The sequence below is a fragment of the Balaenoptera physalus genome (genome assembly GCF_965194825.1).
Source record: "Balaenoptera physalus genome assembly, chromosome: 4".
NCBI lineage: Eukaryota > Metazoa > Chordata > Mammalia > Artiodactyla > Balaenopteridae > Balaenoptera > Balaenoptera physalus.
The window spans coordinates 25,467,838-25,493,381 of record NC_138891.1 but is presented as its reverse complement, the minus strand read 5'-3'; the positions used below and the strand labels follow the sequence as shown (position 1 = coordinate 25,493,381).

The following is a 25,544-nucleotide window of genomic DNA, read 5'->3' as shown; positions in this document are numbered from 1 at the left end:
TCTGCTTACTTCAGATTCTTGACTTCATTTTTTTTAATGACTGACAAAGCAGTTTTCCTACAAAAGTATACAGCATATGAGCCAACATTCATCTTACTTTTCTAATATTACCTGTGGATTAATGTTTCCAAGGTATAAATTAGTAGTGCTTGGATCTCCTACATCATGTGAGCCAGGTGCATAATCATCGAGAACTAAGACAAAGAGAAGAAAAAATTATAACCTGCAAAATACAAAGTTTGGACAATTTCTATGAATTAAAAAAAGCAAAAAACTGTATTACCACCAGATGATCTATTTCTTCTTGAAGGCGCATCCACTTTAAAAGGGGGAAAAGAAAACAATTCTTAGTTTTTGGAATAGTTCGTCACAAAAACAAACATTAAAACAAATGTCACTTACTAGAACGACGCTGACCATCAGAATCTGACTGAGGCGGCTCAAATCGACTTAACCTGCCTTTTGTTTTATGTCTCTCATCACGCTCTTCTTGAATTCTGTTGAAAATATATATAATCACTAATAACGAGCCAAAATTTGTTTGTTCACATTTAATAACAGAACTTATCCAGGTATCATCTTGAAATAACCTGAAATATTTGTGTGTAATGCCAGTACTGACAACCAAGATTAAAGAGTCCCTCAGCTACAAGTCATCAGCAAACTTCTGATATATCATGTAAGCAGTGGAATACAAAGCCCACTTTTAAGGTGAGAAGGAAATTCAACATTAAAACCACTTAATTTGTTCTTTCTTAGCTAAAGGTTGACCACTCCTCACCCATATCTCAGTGACTATATTGTTTCCACTGCAAACAGGACTCTGGACATTAGTTAAATCAATTTAATTGCATCCACGTTAATAGAAGCAACCTAGATGCTGGACAAAATGCTAATTTCATTTTCAAACATAACCCACAAAATATCTAAAACAGCTTCATGGTAAGCCAGTTACTAAAAACGAATTGGTAGACTACATTCTTCATATGTGCATCTGTAAGTATCAGCTCAAAATATCTATGAGAGCCATTCTCAACACTATAAAACTTACTGTTTCAATTCTTCTTTGAAGAGTTCCAAATTGCTTTTTTTCTTTTCTTTCTCGCCTTTCTTCAGTGGCTATGAAGGATATGATAAGTTATACTTCAAAGAAAACAAGGTTAAACAAAACTAATGGTTCGATAATCAGATCACTTTAAATAAACTTTTATTTTAGTGCCAATTATGATCTAATTATTTAAATTAAAAAGAAAGAATGCTTCTGTTACCACTGAACTTTCCTTCCTATTTTCTAAAACTGAGAATTTAACACATTATTAAAACAACAAGCAGCAGTCTTAAAGGAGCTACCAACTTTATCCCCTGCCCCACCCCCCGCCCAAAGCGTACAATACTTAGGCCAGAATACTGTTGGAAGGGTACTGGAGGGAAAATTAATAAACATAAAGTAACTGAACTGCCATGTAAATAACTGCCATGAACAACTACCAAAAATATGCACCCTTCAAAACAATCACCCTAGAAGGAAATGAATTACTGAAACAAACAGTAACACCGCTGGAATTCCTCTCTTAAAACTGCTTCCAAAAATGCTTTTGGAATCCCTCTTGAAAGTGCCAAAATAATTCAATGGGGGAGGATAGTCTTTTTAACAAATGGAAGTACGGAAATTGAATATCCACCCATAAAAAAGAATGAAGTTGGACCTCTACCTCATACCATATACAAAAATTAACTCAAAAGGTTCACAGACCTAAATATAAGACCTAAAAACACAGGAGTGAATCATCATGAGCCTGAATTCGGCAATAGTTTCTTAGATATGACACCATGAGAAACAAAAGAAAAAGCAACAACAAAAAACTGATAAACTTCATTAAAATTAAAAGCTTTTGTTCTTCAAAGGACACTAACAAAAAAGGGCAAAGCCAACCCACAAACTGGGAGAAAACAACACAGTTGATAAGAGACTTGACTCTAGAAGCTGTAAAATACTCTCACAACTCAACAATAAAAAGAAAAATAACTCAATTAAAAACTGCCCCAAGGATCTGAAAAGACATTTCTCTACAGAAGACTCCAAGTGGATGATAAATGAAATGGTGCTCAACATCACAGGCAAGTGCAAATCAAAACCACAATTAGGCACAACTTCACACCCACTAAGTTGACTAAAATAATTTTAGCAAGTGGTGATGAAGATGTAGAAAAATTGGAACACTCATATACACTGCTGATGGGACTGTGAAGTGGTACAGCTACTTTGGAAACAGTATGGCAGTTTCTCAAAAGCTTAAACAATTAGTGACCATATGACCAGCAATTCCACTCCTAGGAATATAAGAGAATTAAGAATATATGTCCACACAAAAGCCTATACATGAATGTTTTCAGAAGCATTACTCATAATGGCCAAAAAGTAGAAACAACCCAAATGTCCATCAAGTAATAAATGGATCAGCAATATGAGGTACATCTGCAAAATGGAATGTTATTCAACCATAAAAAGGAACAAAGTACTGATACATACACCAAAATGTAGTTGAACTTTGAAACATTATGCTAAAAAGCCAGACACAAAAGGCTATATGCTGTATGATTCCATCTGCATGAAATGTCCAGAACAGGCAAATCCAAAGAAATAGAAAGTAGATTAGTGGTTGCCAGAGGTTAGGGATGACTGAAATTAAGTATAAGGTTTCCTTCTGGGATGATAAAAATGCTTCAAAATTAGAGATTAGTGACTGTTGCACAACTATCAACATACGTCAAAAAACACTTAATACAGCTGTTTTTTAAGTTGCTTTCGGAGCTATTTTAAAAGTCACAGAAGAAAAATCAGTCTCACTATTCAGCATAATCACATTTCCTCAAATTTGGCTCCAAATGACAAGAACCACATCTACCTACCATCCCCCATGAAAAATCCCACTCTCAAAACATAAAAACTTTCTAACACTGAGAATATTTAAAGGAAAGTGTCACTAGTTCTAATAGTAAATCCAAATAAATTCCAAGAATGTTCCAGGCAACAGACACATTGTTGGAGTACACAGTCTTCCAAAGTAATTGATACTACACATGCTGACATTTAAATACCCAAGTTCAGCATTGCTTAAAAAGACAATCCCATTATTTTACATTTATGCCTAAACTATAGCTAACTTTCAACTTGCAGTATGCTATGAGTAACAGCAAATGTTCACTGCTCAACAAACATAGAAAGAGTATCATCTATGTGCCCTAATTTATTATCTCTCATCTAGGAAGGTTAAGCATCAAAACTCAACATCTACTACCAAAATAATTAGAAACGAGAAACAAAAGTCCTGCTTACAATGGAAGTACAGAAAATATTACTGGCAGTGTCATCTCTGAACATAAATGGTCACTTATTTAAGTATGACTTACAGGTTTTTTGGTTTCTATCACAAGAAGAGATGGTGGTCTTTCATTGGATGACTGATTTGGAGGATTTTTTTGATCTGCAAATCTTGAGGATGGCTTATAGATTTTACCTCTTTTTTCATCTGTTTCATGTTCTTCTGAAATTTAAAATACTAAGTTTCAAAACTAATTTCACATTATGTGGATTTTGTTTACTTACTATTTTTATTAAAAATAAACACAACTTAGTAAAATGCTTTTAGCATTAAGATATATCACTAGTGACAAAATATGAAATTTAATTCAAATATTATTCAAATATTACTGCCTTACTCTCAAAAATACTAATTTAATCATTTTATAGTAAAACTATAAAACCTGTAAAATGCTACTTTGGAAAACAGTACAGCAGTTTCTCAAAAGGTTAAACAAATAGTTACCATATGAGTAGTAACTCCACTCCTAGGAATATACAGTAAAACTATAAAATACTTGAAAATGTTTGCAAAGTTCTCTGTCATCCTGAAACCTGAAAGGTACTAAAAACATTTTTTAAACTTATCTGGCTCCAATTTGTCATTAATCCACATTTGGCCATTAATTTTACTAATCATTATCACCACTAGAGGGTGCTGATAGAAAGGAAACATGAAACTCAAAAGCAATTCAACCAAGACTTTTTGGGTTTGCTCAAGGACTATAATATTCACACTAACCTTTAGCTGCATTAACAACACCTCCACGCACAAACGTTTTCACTTTATTACCATCACTTCCTTCAAAGGCAGCAAGAAATTCCTCATAAATTTCAGCAGCTGCCTTTTCATCCTCCTAAATACACACGAAAATATTAACATCACTTGATATAAAAATTACTGTACATACGGTGAAACTCACCCAAGAATAATGTAAACAAAACCTCTCCCTCCGATGGGGAAAGCAGGTTATTAAGCAACCTTAACAGGCAGTAATATCTAATGCTTAGTAGATATTTAAGATACTAATTAACACTGGAATTAAAAGGGGCTTTGCTCCTCTACAGGTAATTTGTGGAACAAGAAAAGGACCCACTAAGTAAATCTGTTTAGAGAAAATTCAAGGGTCCAACCGTATGACAACTGACTACACAAAATATATTATTCTATTAATGTTTATGACATTTCTAAGGCACAACAGTTTAACTCTGAATATAAACATTTCCTTCACAAACCACTGAAGACATGAGTATTAGAAGTCTGAAGAAGCAGTATCTCCAGACAGTTGGCATTAAAGAAAAAAACCTCAAAAGAACCTTGACAATTATAACTATTCTAAATGTCCCCAAAACATGTATAAATAGGAACGCCAATAGAACAGAAGAGAAAATATAGAAATAAATCCAACAGCACGTGGAAATTTAGTATTCAATAAAAGGGGCCTCTCAAATCAGTGGAGAATAGATGGACTTTTCAATGAATGATGGTGGGATAATTTGAAAGTTATTTGAAAAAAAGATAAAAATGAACCAATTCTTCACATCACATACCAAGAGAAATTGCAAATGAATCAGATTTAATTTTTTTTAAATGTAAGTATTGGGAAAAACATGAGGAAATTCCTTTAAAAGCTTGGAGTAAAAAAATGTAAACTGAAAAACCAGAAATCATAAGACTGATAATAAATCTGGCCATATAACAAAAAATAGTTTCTGCATGGAAAAAAAACACCAGAAGCAAAATAAAAAGGCAATCAACAAACTGAGTAAAAACACTGTACCTTATGTCATAGACAAGTGTTACAATATACATAATACAGGAGTTTCTAAAAACAGAAATATCCTACTAACTTAGAGAAATAATGGTTTAGATATGAGCAGACAGTTCAAAAAATCAAACACAAGAAAAATTGTTCAACATTACTTACAAGAGAAATGCAAATTTAAAACTACACCGAGATACAATTTTTCACTTAGCAGATTGGCAAAAGTCCTTCAAAAATATTGGCAAGGCTATGGGGAACCAACCTCTCAAACACTGCTTATAGGGATGCAAAATGGACCTGTCCATATACATGAGAGACCAATTTAACACTATCTAGCAGAATTACAGCTATGCATTTACCATTCAACCCAGTAATCGCACTTACAGGAATATATCCTAAAGATACACTAGGAATAAACCCATATTCCTAACACTATCCCTAAGCGCACTACTGGAAACGGCGAAAGACCAAAACACAAATGCCCTCAATAGGCATTGTAGTGAATGTAGGATTTCAGTGAATAAACTATGGCATATCTATAGAGCTATAAAAAAGGAACAAGCAATATTTCAATATACTTGCAGTAATCTCTGAGATATAATGTTAAGTGAAAAAAGCAAGGTGGAGAAAAGTGTACTGAATATAGCAAGCTATTGTTCATCTAAGAAAGAGCAGGCACAACATACATTTATAAAAACTTGCTTATACAAAAAGAATAGACCAGAAAATAATCAAAACTCTTACAAAGAAGAGAGGAAATGGTGGAGGGGACAGGGATAAAGCTGGACTTCTCCAAATATATCTTGTGTTATAGACTTAACTTGGGGTGGGAGCTGAGAATACCCTGGAGGTCAAGAATCTTTCAAAAACATTTCTCTACTGTCCATACACGTAACGCCTCCTTAGACACACTTATAAAGATAAATAAAAATACATTTTAAGCATTACCTTCTTCTTTAATTCTTCTTGCTCCTTCTTACTTAAAGTTCGCTTAGCTGTACTCATTTTTCCAATACTGAATGCTTTAAGTTTGTTTTCTAGAAGAGGCTGTGAAAAGAAAGAAAAAGCACACCTTTACATACACATTCTCAATTTAACTTATTAACCTCAAGGTTAGTAACTTAAAAAGCCATTTTTAAATACATAAAGTAAAAATAAAACACAAAGAGAGACACAAAGGCTTAGAACTCATGCAACCTACTTGGCGGCAAGAATACAAGCACTTGAGGAAGGAAAGTATAGATGTTTCTGGGCAAAAGAAGCAGTGATAGAAAACAGATATTCAAATAGGGAGAAAGAGGCATCTATTTCCATGGTTCAGTAGCAGGAATCATTACCATCTAGAACCCCCAATTCAGGTACAAAAATCGCATCACTTCCTTTTGTAATTCAGTAAATTACCTAATTCTTCATCAACAAAACTGATGTTTATGAACAAAATAATTTCATTTTCATTGCTGGGAAAATATCACATACTGTGTTCTAGGTTTCAGACAAGTAAATAGTCATCAATTAATTTTGAATATGAGAATACAGTATTTTAATGAATTCTTCATTTATGTAACTTAGAAGCAATTTCCTTGTAAATATGGTTTGAACGAATTGTAGACTTTTAATTGTTCAGTTATTTATTTGAATGATAATTTTGAGTCATAAACTTTTAAGAGAGGAATGTTTATTAAATACAGCCTAGAATGGTTCAAGATGGCAGAGTAGGACGTGCTCTCACTCCCTCTTGCGAGAGCACAGGAATCACAACTAACTGCTGAGCAATCATCAACAGGAAGACACTGAACTCACCATAAAAGATACCCCACATCCAAAGACAAAGGAGAAGCCACATTGCGCCTTGTAGGAAGGGCACAATCACAATAAAATCAAATCCCACAACTGCTGGGTGGGTGACTCACAAACTGGAGAACCCTTACACCACAGAAGTCCACCCACTGGAGTGAAGGTTCTGAGCCCCACGTCAGGCTTCCTAACCTGGGGGTCCGGCAATGGGAGGAGGAATTCCTAGAGAATCAGACTTTGCAGGCTAGCAGGAATTGACTGCAGAACTTCGACAGGACTGGGGGGAATGGAGACTCCACTCTTGGAGGGCACAAAGTAGTGTGCACATCGGGATCCAGGGGAAGGAGCAGTGATCCCAAGGGAGACCGAACCAGACCTACCTGCTCGTGTTGGAGGGTCTCCTGCAGAGGCGGGGGGTGGCTGTGCCTCACCGTGAGGACAAGGACACTGGCAGCAGTTCTGGGAAGTACTCTTTGGTGTGAGCCTTCCCAGGGTTTGCCATTAGCCCCACCAAAGAGCCTGGGTAGGCTCCAGTTTTGGGTCACCTCAGGCCAAACAGCCAACAGGGAGGGAATTCAGCCCCACCCATCAACAGACAAGGGGATTAAAGTTTTACTGAGCTCTGCCCACCAGAGACACCCAGCTCTACCCACCATCAGTCCCTCCCATCAGGAAACTTGCAAAAGCCTCTCAGATAGCCTCATCCACCAGAGGGCAGAGAGCAGAAGCAAGAACAACTACCATCCTGCAGCCTGTGGAACAAAAACCACATTCACAGAAAGACAGACAAGATGAAAAGGCAGAGGGCGATGTACCAGATGAAGGAATAAGATAAAACCCCAGAAAAACAACTAAATGAAGTGGAGATAGGCAACCTTCCAGAAAAAGAATTCAGAATAACGATAGTGAAGATGATCCAGGACCTCGGAAAAAGAATGGAGGCAAAGATCAAGAAGATGCAAGAAACGTTTAACAAAGACCTAGAAGAATAAAAGAAAAAACAAATAGAGATGAACAATACAATAACTGAACTGAAAAATACACTAGAAGGAATCAATAGCAGAATAACTGAGGCAAAAGAACAGGTAAGTGACCTAGAAGACAGAATGGTGGAATTCACTGCCACGGAACAGAATAAAGAAAAAAGAATGAAAAGAAATGAAGACAGCCTAAGAGACATCTGGGACAACATTAAACGCAACAACATTCGCATTATAGAGGTCCCAGAAGGAGAAGAGAGAGAGAAAGGACCCCAGAAAATATCTGAAGAGATTATAGGTGAAAACTTCCCTAACATGGGAAAGGAAACAGCCACCTAAGTCCAAGAAGAGCAGAAAGTCCCAGGAAGGATAAACCCAAGGAGAAACACGCCGAGACACATAGTAATCAAAGTGGCAAAAATTAAAGACAAAGAAAAATTATTGAAAGCAACAAGGGAAAAATGACAAATAACATACAAGGGAACTCCCATAAGGTTAACAGCTGATTCCTCAGCACAAACTCTACAAGCCAGAAGGAAGTGGCAGGACATATTTAAAGTGATGAAAGGGAAGAACCTACAACCAAGATTACTCTACCTGGCAAGGATCTCATTCAGATTTGATGGAGAAATCAAAAGCTTTACAGACAAGCAAAAGCTAACAGAATTCAGCACCACCAAACCAGCTCTACAACAAATGCTAAAGGAACTTCTCTAAGTAGAAAACACAAGAGAAGAAAAGGACCTACAAAAACAAACCCAAAACAATTAAGAAAATGGTCATAGGAACATACATATCGATAATTACCTTAAACGTGAATGGATGAAATGCTCCAACCAAAAGACACAGGCTCGCTGAATGGATACAAAAATGAGACCCATATATATATGCTGTCTACAAGAGACCCACTTCAGACGCAGGAACACATACAGACTGAAAGTGAGAGGATGGAAAAAGATATTCCATGCAAATGGAAATCAAAAGAAAGCTAGAGTAGCAATACTCATATCAGATCAAATAGACTTTAAAATAAAGAATGTTACAAGAGACAAGGAAACACACTACATAATGATCAAGGGATCAATCCAAGAAGAAGATATAACAATTATAAATATATACGCACCCAACATAAGAGCACCTCAATACATAAAGCAACTCCTAACAGCTATAAAAGGGGAAGTGGACAGTAACACAATAATAGTGGGGGACTTTAACACCTCACTTACACCAATGGACAGACCATCCAAAATGAAAATTAATAAGGAAACACACACTTTAAATGACACAACAGACCAGATAGATTTAATTGATATTTATAGGACGTTCCATCCAAAGACAACAGAATACACTTTCTTCTCAAGTGCCCATGGAACATTCTCCAGGATAGATCATGTCTTGGGTCACAAATCAAGCCTTGGTAAATTTAAGAATACTGAAATCGTATCAAGTATCTTTTCTGACCACAACGCTATGAGACTAGATATCAATTACAGGATAAAAACTGTAAAAAATACAAACACATGGAGGCTAAACAATATGTTACTAATTAACCAAGAGATCGTTGAAGAAATCAAAGAGGAAATCAAAAAATACCTAGAGACTGGGCTTCCCTGGTGGTGCAGTGGTTGAGAATCTGCCTGCCAATGCAGGGGACACGGGTTCAAGCCCTGGTCTGGGAGGATCCCACATGCCGCAGAGCAACTGGGCCCATGAGCCACAACTACTGAGCCTGCGCGTCTGGAGCCTGTGCCCCGCAACGGGAGGGGCCGCGATAGTGAGAGGCCCGCGCACCGCGATGAAGAGTGGCCCCCGCTCGCCACAACTAGAGAAAGCCCTCGCACAGAAACGAAGACCCAACACAACCAAAAATAAATAAATAAATAAATAAATAAATTTATATAAAAAAAAAAAATACCTAGAGACAAATGACAATGAAAACACGATGATCCAAAACCTATGGGATGCAGCAAAAGCAGTTCTAAGAGGGAAGTTTACAGCAATACAATCCTACCTCAAGAAACAACAAACATCTCAAATAAACACTCTAACCTTACACCTAAAGGAACTAGAGAAAGAAGAGCAAACAAAACCCAAAGTTAGTAGGAGCAAAGAAATCATAAAGATCAGAGCAGAAATAAATGAAATAGAAATGAAGAAAACAATAGCAAAGATCAATAAAACTAAAAGCTGGTTCTTTGAGAAGATAAACAAAATTGATAAACCATTAGCCAGACTCATCAAGAAAAACAGGGAGAGGACTCAAATCAATAAAATTAGAAATGAAAAAGGAGAAGTTACAACAGACACTGCAGAAATACAAAGCATCCTAAGAGACTACTACAAGCAATTCTATGCCAATAAAATGGACAACCTGGAAGAAATGGACAAATTCTTACAAAGGTATAACCTTCCAAGACTGCACCAGGAAGAAATAGAAAATATGAACAGACCAATCACAAGTAATGAAATTGAAACTGTGATTAAAAATCTTCCAACAAACAAAAGTCCAGGACCAGATGGCTTCACAGGTGAATTCTATCAAACATTTAGAGAAGAGCTAACACCCATCCTTCTCAAACTCTTCCAAAAATTGCAGAGGAAAGAACACTCCCAAACTCATTCTATGAGGCCACCATCACCCTGATACCAAAACCAGACAAAGATACTACAAAAAGGGCTTCCCTGGTGGCACAGTGGTTAAGAATCTGCCTGCTAATGCAGGGGACACGGGTTCGAGCCCTGGTCTGGGAAGATCCCACATGCCGCGCAGCAACTAAGCCCATGAGCCACAACTACTGAGCCTGCGCGTCTGGAGCCTGTGCTCCGCAACGGGAGAGGCTGCGACAGTAAGAGGCCTGCGCACCGCGATGAAGAGTGGCCCCCGCTCGCAGCAACTGGAGAAAGCCCTCACACAGAAATGAAGACCCAGCACAGCCAAAAATAAATAAATAAATATATATATATATTTTTAAAAGATACTACAAAAAAAGAAAAGTACACACCAATATCACTGATGACTATAGATGCAAAAATCCTCAACAAAATACTAGCAAACAGAATCCAACAACACATTAACAGGATCATACACCATGATCAAGTGGGATTTATCCCAGGGATGGAAGGATTCTTCAATATATGCAAATCAATCAATGTGATACACCATGTTAACAAACTGAAGAAGAAAAACCATTTGATCATCTCAATAGACGCAGAAAAAGCTTCTGACAAAATTCAACACCCATTTATGACAAAATCTCTCCAGAAAGTGGGCATAGAGGGAACCTACCTGAACATAATAAAGGCCATATACGACAAACCCACAGCAAATATCATTCTCAATGGTAAAAAACTGAAAGCATTTCCTCTAAGATCAGGAACAAGACAAGGATGTCCACTCTCGCCACTATTATTCAACATAGTTTTAGAAGTCCTAGCCACAGCAATCAGAGAAGAAAAAGAAATAAAAGGAATACAAATTGGAAAAGAAGAAGTAAAACTGTCACTGTTTGCAGATGACATGATACTACACATAGAGAATCCTAAAGATGCCACCAGAAAACTACTAGAGCTAATCAATGAATTTGGTAAAGTTGCAGGATACAAAATTAATGCACAGAAATCTCTTGCATTCCTATACACTAATGATGAAAAATCTGAAAGAGAAATTAAGGAAACACTCCCATTTACCACTGTATCAAAAAGAATACCTAGAAATAAATCTACCCAGGGAGACAAAAGACCTGTATGCAGAAAACTATAAGACACTGATGAAAGAAATTAAAGATGATACAAACAGATGGAGAGATATACCATGTTCTTGGATTGGAAGAATCTATATTGTGAAAATGACTATACTACCCAAAGCAATCTATAGCTTCAATGCAATCCCTATCAAATTACCAATGGCATTTTTTACAGAACTAGAACAAAAAATCTTAAAATTGGTATGGAGACACAAAAGGCCCCGAATAGCCAAAGCAGTCTTGAGGGGAAAAAACGGAGCTGGAGGAATCAGATGCCCTGACTTCAGACTATAATACAAAGCTACAGTAATCAAGACAACATGGTACTGGCACAAAAACAGAAATATAGATCAATGGAACAGGATAGAAAGCCCAGAGATAAACCCACGCACCTATGGTCAACTAATCTATGACAAAGGAGTCAAGGATATACAACGGAGAAAAGACAGTCTCTTCAATAAGTGGTGCTGGGAAAAATGGACAGCTACATGTAAAAGAATGAAATTAGAACACTCCCTAACACCATACACAAAAATAAATTCAAAATGGATTAGAGACCTAAATGTAAGACAGGACACTATAAAACTCTTAGAGGAAAACACAGGAAGAACACTCTTTGACATAAATCACAGCAAGATCTTTTTTGATCCACCTCCTAGAGTAATGGAAATAAAAACAAAAGTAAACAAATGGGACCTAATGAACCTTAAAAGCTTTTGCAAAGCAAAGGAAACTACAAACAAGACGAAGAGACAACCCTCAGAATGGGAGAAAATATTTGCAAACAAATCAATGGACAAAGGATTAATCTCCAAAATATATAAACAGCTCATGCAGCTCAATATTAAAAAAAACAACCAACCCAATCGAAAAATGGGCAGAAGACCTAAATAGATATTTCTCCAAAGAAGACATACAGATGGCCAAGAAGCACATGAAAAGCTGCTCAACATTACTAATTACTAGAGAAATGCAAATCAAAACTACAATGAGATATCCTCTCACACCGGTCAGAATGGCCATCATCAAAAAATCTACAAACAATAAATGCTGTAGAGGGTGTGGAGAAAAGGAAACCCTCTTGCACTGTTGGTGGGAATGTAAATTGATACAGCCACTATGGAGAACAGTACGGAGGTTCCTTAAAAAACTAAAAATAGAACTACTATATGACACAGCAATCCCACTACTGGGCATATACCCTGAGAAAACCATAATTCAAAAAGAGTCATGTACCAAAATGTTCATTGCAGCTCTATTTACAATAGCCAGGACATGGAAGCAACCTAAATGTCCATCGACAGATGAATGGATAAAGAAGATGTGGTACATATATACAATGGAATATTACTCAGCCATAAAAAGAAATGAAATGGAGGTATTTGTAATGAGGTGGATGGAGTTAGAGTCTGTCATACAGAGTGAAGTAAGTCAGAAAGAGAAAAACAAATACAGTATGCTAACACATATATACGGAATCTAAGGGGAAACAAAAAAAAAAAAAAAAGGCCATGAAGAACCTAGTGGCAAGACGGGAATAAAGACACAGACCTACTAGAGAATGGACTTGAGGATATGGGGAGGGGGTGGGGTGAGATGTGACAGGGTAAGAGAGTGTCATGGACATATATACACTACCAAATGTAAAATAGATAACTAGTGGGAAGCAGCCGCATAGCACAGGGAGATCAGCTCGGTGCTTTGTGACCACCTGGAGGGGTGGGATGGGGAGGGTGGGAGGGAGGGAGATGCAAGAGGGAAGAGAAATGGGAACATATTGTATATGTATAACTGATTCACTTTGTTATAAAGTAGAAGCTAACACACCATTGTAAGGCAATTATACTTCAATAAAGATGTTAAAAAAAAAAAAAAAACACACATGCACCCCAATGTTCATTGCACCACTATTTACAATAGCCAGGTTACGGAAGCAACTTAAATGCCCATCGACAGACGAATGGATAAGGAAGACGTGGTACATACATACAATGGAATATTACTCAGCCATAAAAAGGAACAAAACTGGGTCATTCGTAGAGATGTGAATGGATCTAGAGACTGTCATACAGAGTGAAGTTAAGTCAGAAAGAGAAAAACAAATATCGTATACTAACGCATATATGTGGAACCTAGAAAAATGGTACAGATGAACTGGTTTGCAGGGCAGAAATTGAGACACAGATGTAGAGAACAAACGTATGGACACCAAAGGGGGAAAGCGGTGAGGGGTGGTGGTGGTGTGATGAATTGGGAGATTGGGATTGACATATATACACTAATATGTATAAAATGGATAACTAATAAGAACCTGCTGTATAAAACAATAAAATAAAATTCAAAAATACAGTGTAAAATACTAATCTGTAGTTGAAATCTGAAGGTTTCTCTCTCACCTACCAAAATGAGAAGTTAACCAATTATGAAATTAAACTATCAATCCCTTGGTTATTAAACAGGCTTGCCCTTGGCAAGATACAAAATGGAAAAGTAATATTGCTGCGAACTACTTCAAGGTTACATTAAAATCCCTTTAAAAAAAAAATAAAGCAGTTCATAACTCAAAAGTCAATACTGGGTTTCACGAACACATTCAAAGTAAATTTTTTCCCAAAATAGAAAGGAAAATGTTTTGCCATCATTCAGCACCTTTGGTTTCAACTTCTGAAGTTTAAACAAATGGTAAAATTACATACAAATTCAATGAGAAACATAATTTTACAAAGCAAAATTTGTGTCCTCAATTTTATTTATATCCTAAGAGCTAAACTTAGACACCTAAGAGAGAAATGGTTAAGGAAATTATGGAATACTTACTCAAAAAATATAATCATCCATTAAAAAGTTTGTTTATAGAGTTTTTTCTAAAATTAAAAAAAATTAGACCTGAAGAATCTTTTAAAATGTGTTCCTGTAAAATGGACCTCAGCAAAGTAAAAATATATTTATGCTTAAAAATATTAAACAAGAAAAATAAAGTGTTATCAGTATCAATACTGGCTGGTAATGACTGTCCTCTTTATTATATTTTCCAAATTTAACCATGACAAGAAAACATTATTTGAAATTTAAAAAAGACTAGAAGAACACGAGAGTACTTTGCAGATACAGGCAGTGAAGATGCTCCTTCTCTGGGTGCTTGCATCGCCCTGGGAACTGCACTGACCAGAGTGAATAGCATCTGCTCCTGTTAGCTTCCCAGGCTGGGACTATGTATAAGCTGAGAACAAGAAGTGTGTTTTAATCATCTGTGTATTTCCAGTGACTGGCCTCTGGCACTTGGTTCAGTAAAGGTTTGGCATAAGGGGAGAACAATAAATCTATTGACCATTTTACATTCAAAACACTCCTTGATTTTTTAAAATAAAATTAAAATTTTTAAATGAAACATATCTTGCATATGAGCTAAAAACCATTTCCTTAATGAGTCTGAATTTATTGTTAACCCAAAAAGAATAATGAATTCTATTTTCAAATAGTACAAGATGAAACAACAAGTACAAAACCAAGATATTCAACTACCAAATTCAATCAAGGGCAGATCAAAATCATTATCTATCCTTTCTTATCTTTATCAACACTTACTCTTGAGAGATTCTGATGAGGAGAGTCACAAACGTTTTCACGGGCACTTTCATTCCTATAATTATGTTTTCTTGGGCTCTTAGGTCGTGTCCGACTTGGCATATCACTATCTGAGGGTCCAGATGCATCCATCTTCGAGAAAAGGAAAACGAGTTTTTAAAAATCATATATGTAGTACTGAAACTAGAATCAACCCAAATGTTCAAATATTGACAAACTTCATTTTACACTATCAAAATATTTCACTAATTATCCCTTAATCCCATCCCTTAATACCACTGATGTCATCAGAAAAGTTCTTAAGCACAGGAAGTTTTCAATAATTCCAACTTGCACTTGAAAGATCAAATTTTATATCACTAACAAATAGTTGTTTTCCTTAAAAGAACAGGTTAGTTTCCTTCATTTTCAAGAAAATATCTGCCAAACACCCAAGTCTGACTAACCACAGTTTGTCTGTCAGTTGTACCTTCAAGTAAAAATGGTATTCCATGAAAGAAGGAGCCAGTTTTATTTCACAACTTAAACAATCCCACAAGTATTACTTTTCCTTAAGACAAACACCACACTCTGGCAAGCAGAAGTGCCTTATATGTGCCTCCCATTTCATCACTCAGAACGTTAAAAACACCCACACACAAGGACAAGATTTAATATTAATAATTTTTACTGCTTCATCAAGAACATTCTTAAGTGAAACTAGCATATTTTTACTGTGTCTGGTGGGGAAGAACACAATGACTACTAGCACATTTTGGTGACACTGCCTTGATGCATGCTAAGGTGCCAACAGTTTACCCATCAATTGCTTTCGCACCATTAGTGCAAATGTCAACACAGTGATGGCAAATGATGTCTTAGTGTTATTACAAAATAGTTCTGAATTCAGCCACCCTGAAAAATTCTCAGCAACCCCAGGGGTCTGAAGACCACACTTTTAGCACTGCTATAATAACACATGTAAAGGAAAGTTTATCACAGTTTATTCAAAACGTCAAAAAGCTTGAAACAAAACGTCTATGCCCATCAACAGAGAAACAGCTTAATAAATAATTGCACCTCCCCCATGGAACATTAAGATGCCATTAGAAAGACTAGATTAGAGCTGTATCTGTTGACTTGCAGGGATTTGCAATAGGTGTACTGTGCACTGTGAAAAGAAATGTGTATAACGCAAAACTTGTTAAAAAAAATGTATAAGCACACACACCTATGTACAAAATTTTACAAGCACAGTAAAAAAAAAAAAAAAAAAAAAGGAAATATACACACTTGGTTTCTAACATGGTTTGAGGGGCCAACTTACGTGAATAACAACACAAAAAACGAACACAGAACATCTAGCAAAAAAGGTTAAAGAAAATATGCACATACAACGCAATCATATCTATTTATCAAGTAAAATCATAAGGGACATATCAAGTAGAGATATATACAATAAGAAATTAAATTTTAAGGAAAAAAGACAACGATTGCTTTTTATACTCACGTGGGCATCTGAAGATCCAGATGAATGAACATCTGATGATCTGGTCTGCAAGCATTAAAAATAAAAGCCAACATTTAAATAATCAGAAAATGTATTATGCTAACAAAACAAGTATTTCTCGCGTTATACAGACAATCTTTCCAAACTTGTAGCAATTTCTTCTCAGCTAATAAAACCAAACAAAGGCAATCTCTGACTTACAAAAAAGAATTGTGATCCAAAATAAATGTGTCAGTCAAGTTCAGTCTTCAAATAATGGCACTTTCCAATAAGGTCAAGTGTTAAAGTTTCACCTGATGTTGTTTTAATTGATCTACATTTCAGATTACATATGGCATATAATAATTTATTTGATTTTTCACTATGCAGCTAAGGATGAAGAAGCCAAGCTATAACACTATTAACTAAATAAATAATATGTGGTATCTTTCTGAAATTTTAATTGGATGCCCAGAATTTAACTCTGGCACTGAGTTGTTTTTATTTTTCAAGGTATTGGGTAGTGAGATTTTACTTATTTTATATATATTTAAGTATTAAAAGTGAAATCAAGAATCTTGAGATCACGAGTACCTCATCCATCCTAGCTCCCAGTTCTAGATTTCAAATGTAATGCACAAGACAATATATTTATTTTTAAGAAAAAAATTAAAAATTTGTATGATGTAGAAAAAAGCCAATAAGATTCCTATGGGTCCACACAGTACTGATTTACTTATCTTGTTGAAACATAAGGCTAAGAACAGCTGATCGGATTTCCATACTGAATCAATTTATTCCTCTGAACTCCATACTGGACCCCAGGCAAAATCAGCCCAAGACAACCAAGCACTGAGCCACCAGCCATCTCCATTCTTTCTACCCATCTTTTTTCTGTCCCCAACTTTTATTGTGCCCCTCCTATTTCACTTTCTTCTCCCTGCTAACCTTTCCTAAAAGGCAAGATAGCATGAAAAAAAATTTTTGTATTTAAATTTAACCCTGTGAAACCTACTTTGAATCAGTTTGAAATGCACCCATTTGCAGACACTTAAAAAATACAAGAGAATAAATAACTCCTCTTAAAAAAGAAAAAAAAAGTTCCGTCAAGAGACTGAGTGAATTGAGGAGAAAAAAAAATTCAATTGCCTTCTAATATACCAGTGTTAACCTGCTAGGTAACAAAAACAACACGGTAATCATAATAGTGAGAAAAAACATAAAACACCTAGAAACCAACTAAAGAAATATGTACCACCTGTGCAAAAAAAATACAAACTTCACAGAAGGGTTGTTATTCAAGTCAACTTTTGAAAAGATTCATCACATTCCTAGATGGGAAAACTCATTATTAAGACAAAGTCAACTGCACCTAAATTTATTTATGCATTTAATGCAATTTCATTCCACAGCTCAAAATCCTAAAGGGAAGTCTCTGCAAGGGGACAAGAGGGATTGCCAAAAATAATTCTGAAGTTCACCCAGAAGAATAAGCACGAAAGAGCAGCTAAGAAAGTGCTAGCCTTTCTTTAATCTACGCCACCACATCCAAATCATCATTTCTAGGATTTAAAAATAACAGCATGGCTTAAGACGATGCATCAGCTGATTTCAATTAATCTAAGAGTCATATTTACTGCAAACCAAACATTTTCCACTGATATGCAGTTATAGCTACACAACATCAGAATGAAATTTTAGGCTTGAGAACAGTTAAAGAGATGCAAATAGTAGTGAATAAAAATTTTAAAGTAATAACCAACTTTTAAAGCTAATGGTCCAGGTAAGCAGTAAATGTAACGCTACTTCTGAAGCCGAGTCTTTCCCTCTACTTAACCTGGAACTGCACTACGTTATTTGTCTTGGGTTTGGGTTTTATGTTTTTACTGAAGAACAGTAAATTAGTGATGTTTAAAGAACTTCTGAAGTCCACAGCACAATTCCTCATCCAAATGAAAAGACCCAAAAGCAAGAAATGAAAGGGCAAAATAAGGGAGATTTGAGGCAATAAAGAAGCAAACACAAGAAAAACTTATCTCAAGTTTGAGAAAGCAAATATAGTACAGATGTGGGGAAGGACAGCAAGGGGGAAAAAAAAAAAAAGGATCATTCTGATGGCTGCTGAGGAGATAGAGGTGAAGCCAACTAAACGATACCATGAAACTTTTTTTTCCAGCTGCTCCTACTTCACTTCAATTGAAAAACCGCCACACCTGAGTTTTCAAATTAGCAAGCTACCCACAGCAACATTCCTCCAACACCTCCACTCTGCCTAGTCCGCTCTCCATTCCCATCTGCCTCCTTCCTCCTCACATCCTCTAAAGCATCAACTTACATTTCCACAAGTTTAACAATCACTCCCATAGGAAGCATATCAACACTTTTATTGTGCTGAGATGACTCCCAATTCCTTATCTTCAACCTTGGTGCCTCTCCTCGGTTCCAATCTGTTCTTAAACAACTTCCTGGACATCTTCACCTGAGTATCTGCAAGTTCCTCACATCCTATATATATAAAATATAGTTTCCTCCCAAACTAGCTTCTCCTGTTGACCTTCTTACTTCTGACACCGAATGGTAACTCTCAATCAGTCATAATATGGAAATAGTAAAATGTTAAGAGCACAGACTCTGGAATCAGACTTCCTGTTTTTAGCACTTACCAGCTTTGTAACCTTGGCCTAGTTCCTTCATCTGTAATGCTGCATAGCACCTGCCTTATAGGATTGTTGTGAAGGACAAAGACAGGTGAAGCACTAAGAACAGTGTTTGGTACATAAAAGTGCTCAATGAGTGTTAGCCAGCAGCATTATACCAGGGTCATCCTTGACTACTCCCCTATCCCCCATAACCAACTGAATCAAATTCTGTTCACCCCACCTCTACTGAAACTCTTCTCTGGGGACCCTTTTTACTAAAGACACTATTGTGATTCAGATCTTCCCTTTATTCAACCCACTTACTGGGCAACCACTTACTGGTACTGTGCCTTACATCAGAGATATAAATGTCCTTAGGAGCTAATAAATAAAAGAGACAAGTAAAACAGCATGGCTATACCACCAGAGCACAGAGGGCAAGCAAATCTTAATGGGAGTGGGGACGACGTCAGAAAAGCTTCCCAAAGAGTATCTGAGGTGAGATTTTTTGAAGCAATCTTTAATATTTATCAGCAGCACTACAAAAATCTTCAAACTAATCCTCCTCACTCCCAAATTCTTCCTAAACTATGTCTCCAGAAGAGCTTTCCTAAAGGACTTTCCTGCCTTGAATCTTCCATGGCTCTCTAATTTTATTCCATAGGTTTTAAAGCCGCCACAATTTAGCTCAAACTTATCCTTCCGTCTCAGAAACGTTTATCCCTATGCAAATGTCCTATATACATTGGCTAAACCAGAACATATATCAACCCATTTGCCAGTGACTTATTTTACCTCACCCATCTCTTTTTTATACCCCTATGTCTACCCTTCAAAACTCTGTTCACTGTTAAAAAGACTCAAACTCCTCTATTCCTGCAGCCTCCCCACCCACCCTCCAATCAACCAGCTGTCATTTCTTTCCCTAAAGTTTTAGACGCTTCTGATGGCTCCGCTTTGAACTATCATGTGTTGACTCTTTTTCCACTAGACAGCATGTTCCCCAAAACCGATTATCATCTTATTTAATTTTTTCTTCCTCAGAGTCAAACAAAATCTGGCAAGTGACGGAGCCTCAATAAACTTGCTGACGTACCCAGCTGGAACGAGGACCTACACAACAAAATTGCACTCCTCACTATCAACATACTAAGCTGTCCACTCACCAACAAGTAACAGCTACCTAGCTGAATACCACTTTCCAAGACAAACCAAAGTCTACCTCTCAAAAGAATTCATCAAATCTATTGAGTTAAATAATAAACCTGAAATTATCCTTAAAATTACATCCAAAACACTACCAGTACACGAAACGTTGTAAGTACATTTTGAATGATCTGTAGTTAATCTAAAATGAGGAAAGCCTGGTGAAAAAAATTAACTGCTCAAGGAAGAGACATCTAACAGTACCAAACAGCCTCAAGTGCTATTGGCAAATGTATCTTGCTTTTAAAAAAAAATTATTTCAGCAAAATATCTAGCATGTGGCCAATCTGCAATAAACTGTTAAAGCTACTTAACAGTATAAGAGGCAAATTATTTGTAATATTAATATTTTTGAGTTTAATATCCTGTAGGAAGTTTTGGGCTCTTTTTTGTTTCTTTGTTTTTGTTTTTCAAAAATGATGCTCTCTGTAAAAAGGGATAGAGAGGCAGGAGTCTTCAACTTGCATACCAAATGAGCCCTCCTCTCATTTGCCTTACTGGCAAATGAGTATCTTTTTGTCAATTTATTATACTTTCCAGGAAAAAAAAAAGCTTCAGGAATAAAAACCAGAAGAGAATAAAAACTAAACTTTCAGAAAACAAATAATTCAATCCAATAAGATAGAAAATTTTTAAAACCATATTAATAGTCATATTCGAGCACCAGTGCTACAAATACTCCAATTTCTAAAAAACACCAATCAAGAAAACAAAAGTTCCTAATTCCTCTCTCCACCCCAAAACACAGCCTTCCACCCAGAAAACTAACCACCTTATATTTTAAGATAAGACGGTTATCTTATCTTACAACCATATCATAATAAAGATTCAGTTGAAACTAAAACTGGCAAACAGAGCCTAATTTTTCAAGGTTTGTGTTTTGTTTGGAGTTTTTGATCATATTTAACTCTTACATACCTTCAGGTACCACCAAAAAAATGTACACAAGCAGTAATATATCCCTAAGGATAAGCCTTGAATGGATCCTCATTATATCACTACCTATTTCGTACAACTGAAATACTTTTGTTAATCAGCAGTCAATTAAAATAGTTCCCACACCAATTTAGCACTGGGTGTCCAAGGAAGCCAGCAGTATTTCCTACTTAGCTCATTTACCTCTCTAACCCAATTTTTGACACTATGGCAAAAAAATAAGCACTGTCACAGAGTGAAATAACAGGGCACACAATTCCATTATATTAGTAGTATTATCAGCACACGAGCTGCAGAGGGAACGAGAATACCACATTCTCTTCATATCCTCATTGTGCTAAGCAAACAACTCTTACAATCAAAATAAATTAGTTTTTATGAATTCAATTCTAATTTTATATATTAAATTTAACATTTTTCTAAGCAATTATAGGCTCTTTGCCTCTCCTCCCAAAATCAAAGCTACAACATGGTACCCCTCTCCCCCAAAGCATCATTTTAGTCTGGTGATACAAGAATAAACGCACAGGAAATTTTTAGCTAATTCCTAAAACATTTACTGAATTTCTATATTTGTCAGGCTTTAAAATAAAAAGTACAGCAAAATTACACAGAAAATAAAGGGTCTCTTCATTAGCGACAACTACACATAAAGGTTAAATCATTTGACTATACACACTTAAAATGTAATTTTCAAAGCTAAAAGAAACTGTAGAGGCTATCTAATTTAATCTACTTTGTAATTAAGACACATCAAATAATTTTGCCATTGTCAATAGCAAAAAACCCTATTATACATTTTATTTGTTAAATTACCTCAATACCTTAAATTACCTCAATTACCTCCATTTTTTTTTTTTACTGAGGTATAAATGACATACAACACTGTATTAGTTTTGGATATACAACATAATGATTCAGTATTTGTATACACTGCAGAAAGATCATCACAATAAGTCTAATTAATAGCCGTCACCAAACATAGTTTTTTCTCTTGTGATGAGAACTTTTAAGATCTACTCTCTTTTTAGCTTTCAAATATGCAATACAGTATTATTAACTACAGTCACCATGCTGTACATTACATCCTCTTGTACATTTTTAATTAACATTTTCCTCAGGGTCTAGAAATATGATTAACAAGCATCCCTACCCATAGCAATGGGAATTTTAACTACCAAAGAGTAAGAATGAACATGAAACTAAAGAATTTTTTACTCCATCAGTATGGTAGAATATGTCACTCATCTGTACTCCCCAAAGGAAGAAATCAAAACAGAGATCAAAGGCTAGAAATTCCAAACACCGTCATATTAACCAAAATGATCTTATACTCTCTCCAATAAATTCTGGACTTGTGTTAGGAATAAAAAGCAGTAATCTGAGCAGTCATGGATAACAGATTCTAAATCTCAGGATTAGAACTTAACCTGACATTTTGAAAAGTACTTTTTATTTCCTCTAAGAACAAAGGGGAGAGGAAAGGAACTAAGTTTTTTTTATGTACTTTATAGATATTCACTCATTTAATCCTTACATCAACCCTGTAGAAAAGGGATTATGTCCATATTACAAACAAGGAAATTGAGGCTGAAAAGTTTAAGCAATTTGCCTTGATATCGCAAATATAATTTATTACCAAGTCAGGATTTGAATCCAAATACCTTTTGTTTGTTATCAAAATCCATAATCTCTCCACTAAGTCATGCACTCTCCTGAGATATTTTACAGACATCGGTAGGAAATCTAACAGCATCAACTGATTATAATCTAAAGCAATATAAACTAAGAAGATGACTGGAAGATCCAACAATTTACTTACAGGGAGCAGCCACACAGTCACAACCGTGAGAAGTACTACTAGAGAAGGAGGCCTGAACATATATATACGTCAATATGTTTTCAATGTAGCCAAAGCCTCAAACAGAAGACACTTAAATATTACTTTGAGTAGAAACAAAAATAGTGAGGCTTCTGCGTGAATTTTATGGATGCACTAGCTTTAGTAATAGTTCCCTAATAGTAAGCAGGGCTGTTTTTGTCAGAGTCCGCTGAGGAAGTGGGCAGTCATGGACCCAACTATGCCCCTCCTCACCAAGGAGAAATGTACTGGGGAGGGGAGAAACAAACAAGGAGTAAACGCAGGTTGTAAAGCAGCCAAGACTGGCCCTCTACCACAGTTTCTACGTAACTAAAAGATTTCTGGTAAATCCATCACTAATTACGAACTAATTATAAACATCATTCACCAAATGGCATAAAGACTATGATTTAATAGAAACTGAGAAAGCAAGTGTATAATAGCTTACGTTTCCCAGAACAAACTGTACACACAAGACTAGCCCCGTCTACCGTAAACGTAACTTCCTAATAACCTACTTACTATCGTACACACTCTTTAAGATGTAAGTCCTTAGAACCTTTAAGTATTACACTTCTTGCATCAGCATCAAAAAGCTTAACAACTACTTCGGGCACTATTACTTTTAATATCGTGTTGGATGGAGATGAAAAACTCAAAGCAGAAAACGATTATACGACCCCTCCAGGATGGCAACTTAGGACCTGGTGCTAATCACAACCTAACTAACGCTAAACCACTTCTACAGCTCAGTGGTTTCACAATACGTGCACGCGGTTCCCTGTAAACTCAATAGCAATTTACTAATCTTAGGTGGCTTCCAAGTCTACGGAAGTTTTCCTTTCAGAAGAAGCGGAAGACCCCGAGTCCTCGAAAACGAGCCCTCCAAAGAAGGGCTCATTTTACACTTCCTCTTATGTGAGCTAAGACCACGTGTAGAGCGTAGCATTAACCTTGGCGAGGCATCACCGCAAAGGAGAACTGCACTTCCCACCCCGCTTCCTTCCACTATTGGTCCTCCCCTCACAATTTGCGGCCCTAGAGATTATTTATTCCCTGGAGGACGTGAAGGAAATTGAGCGAGGCCGGAAGCGTGCGAGGTCCAAACCCAAAGAGCCGAGGAAACAGAAGCAGACACTTAAGCACCGGGAAGCGCTTCCCGCCTCTCCCAGGCTCTGTCCCGCGGCCTCAGAGCTCAATAAGCTGAAATACAGGGGCGCGTTTTCCCGACTTCAGACCTCAGTCTAAATCACTGACTTCACTCCACTGCTAAGCGGGAGCCGAACTACTCACGCCACCCGCCCTGGGCCCGCCAGTCTCGAGCCGAATCCAGGCTGGGACTAAGGGGAGATACCAGGCCTCTCAACCTGCGCACCACGGTGCGTCTGCGCCCGGCCTACCGTCGCGACCAGAACGCGGACCCCCACCCCAATCTCCTCCCTCTGGCCAGAAGCGTCTGTAGTCCCCAGACGACAGTGATACACTCACTGACTTACTAAATCCTCTAAGAAATTACCTTTGAACTGGCCTTCTGAGAGCCGCCTGGCGTTTTGTCCGCCATCTTGAGCTTTGCCCCTCCTTCGGCAGCGGCAGCAGCACGGGCGAGTCGAGCGCCGAAAGACTGGATCTCAGCGGAGCCCGCCTGAGGCGCGTGCAAGACCGAATAGTCGACTGCCGACTTGGCGAAATTCAAGAGGAACTTCGCCACGTGACTTCCGGTGTTGGTCATTTTCCCGGGCCCGCCCATTCCGCTGAATATTTGGGGGCGTCTCCGTGGCGTGTCGCGTTATTGGGCCCGAGAATTTAGAGAATCTTCTCGTCCTGGCTTTCAGGGCCGGTCGATAGGTCGCTCTTTTTCCAGCACCAACCCTTGGTAGGTGCGAGCCAGTTTCACTTGCTGGGCGAGGAAGGAATGTCTTCTTAAAGAAGAAATGCGTTGTCAGCTGGGGAGGAGCCTTTACTTCAACTCAGAAAATAAATCTGGAGCCGACCGGGGTCCGGCGCTCCGTGGACAGGGATGGTGTTCGCGCCACCTCTGTCGCTCACACCCTAGTGGGACAGGCAAACTTGCAGTCTGTTCAAGTTAATTTAAAATAGAGTGGTGTTCGGAAGCGGAGGAGGGAGGCTTTTGACCCAACCTGAGATTCCGGCAGTGGGGTTATCGGGTAGACTCTGGGTCAAAATGGGTACATGCAGAGAGAGGGT

At 37.1% G+C, this 25,544-nt stretch overlaps 1 protein-coding gene across 5 annotated transcripts in view; it reads right to left on the bottom strand.

Moving 5' to 3' along the window:
- Positions 1-25,203, bottom strand: part of U2SURP (U2 snRNP associated SURP domain containing) — a 55,898-nt gene extending 30,695 nt beyond the window's left edge. For 2 of the 5 annotated variants that reach the window (XM_082461178.1, XM_082461179.1), the window contains exons 1-10: positions 24,856-25,010; positions 16,719-16,763; positions 15,230-15,361; positions 6,076-6,174; positions 4,104-4,218; positions 3,412-3,545; positions 1,052-1,119; positions 403-497; positions 284-319; positions 112-194 (exon numbers count right to left, since the gene is read on the bottom strand). In XM_082461178.1, coding sequence (XP_082317304.1) covers positions 112-194; positions 284-319; positions 403-497; positions 1,052-1,119; positions 3,412-3,545; positions 4,104-4,218; positions 6,076-6,174; positions 15,230-15,361; positions 16,719-16,763; positions 24,856-24,900 — 852 coding nt within the window. In that variant the 5' untranslated portion in view covers positions 24,901-25,010. Of the gene's footprint in view, positions 1-111; positions 195-283; positions 320-402; positions 498-1,051; positions 1,120-3,411; positions 3,546-4,103; positions 4,219-6,075; positions 6,175-15,229; positions 15,362-16,718; positions 16,764-24,855 lie in introns of all 5 variants that reach the window. The other 3 variants (XM_082461180.1, XM_082461181.1, XM_082461182.1) reach the window with 2 other exon arrangements.
- Positions 25,204-25,544: the final 341 nt, after the last annotated feature.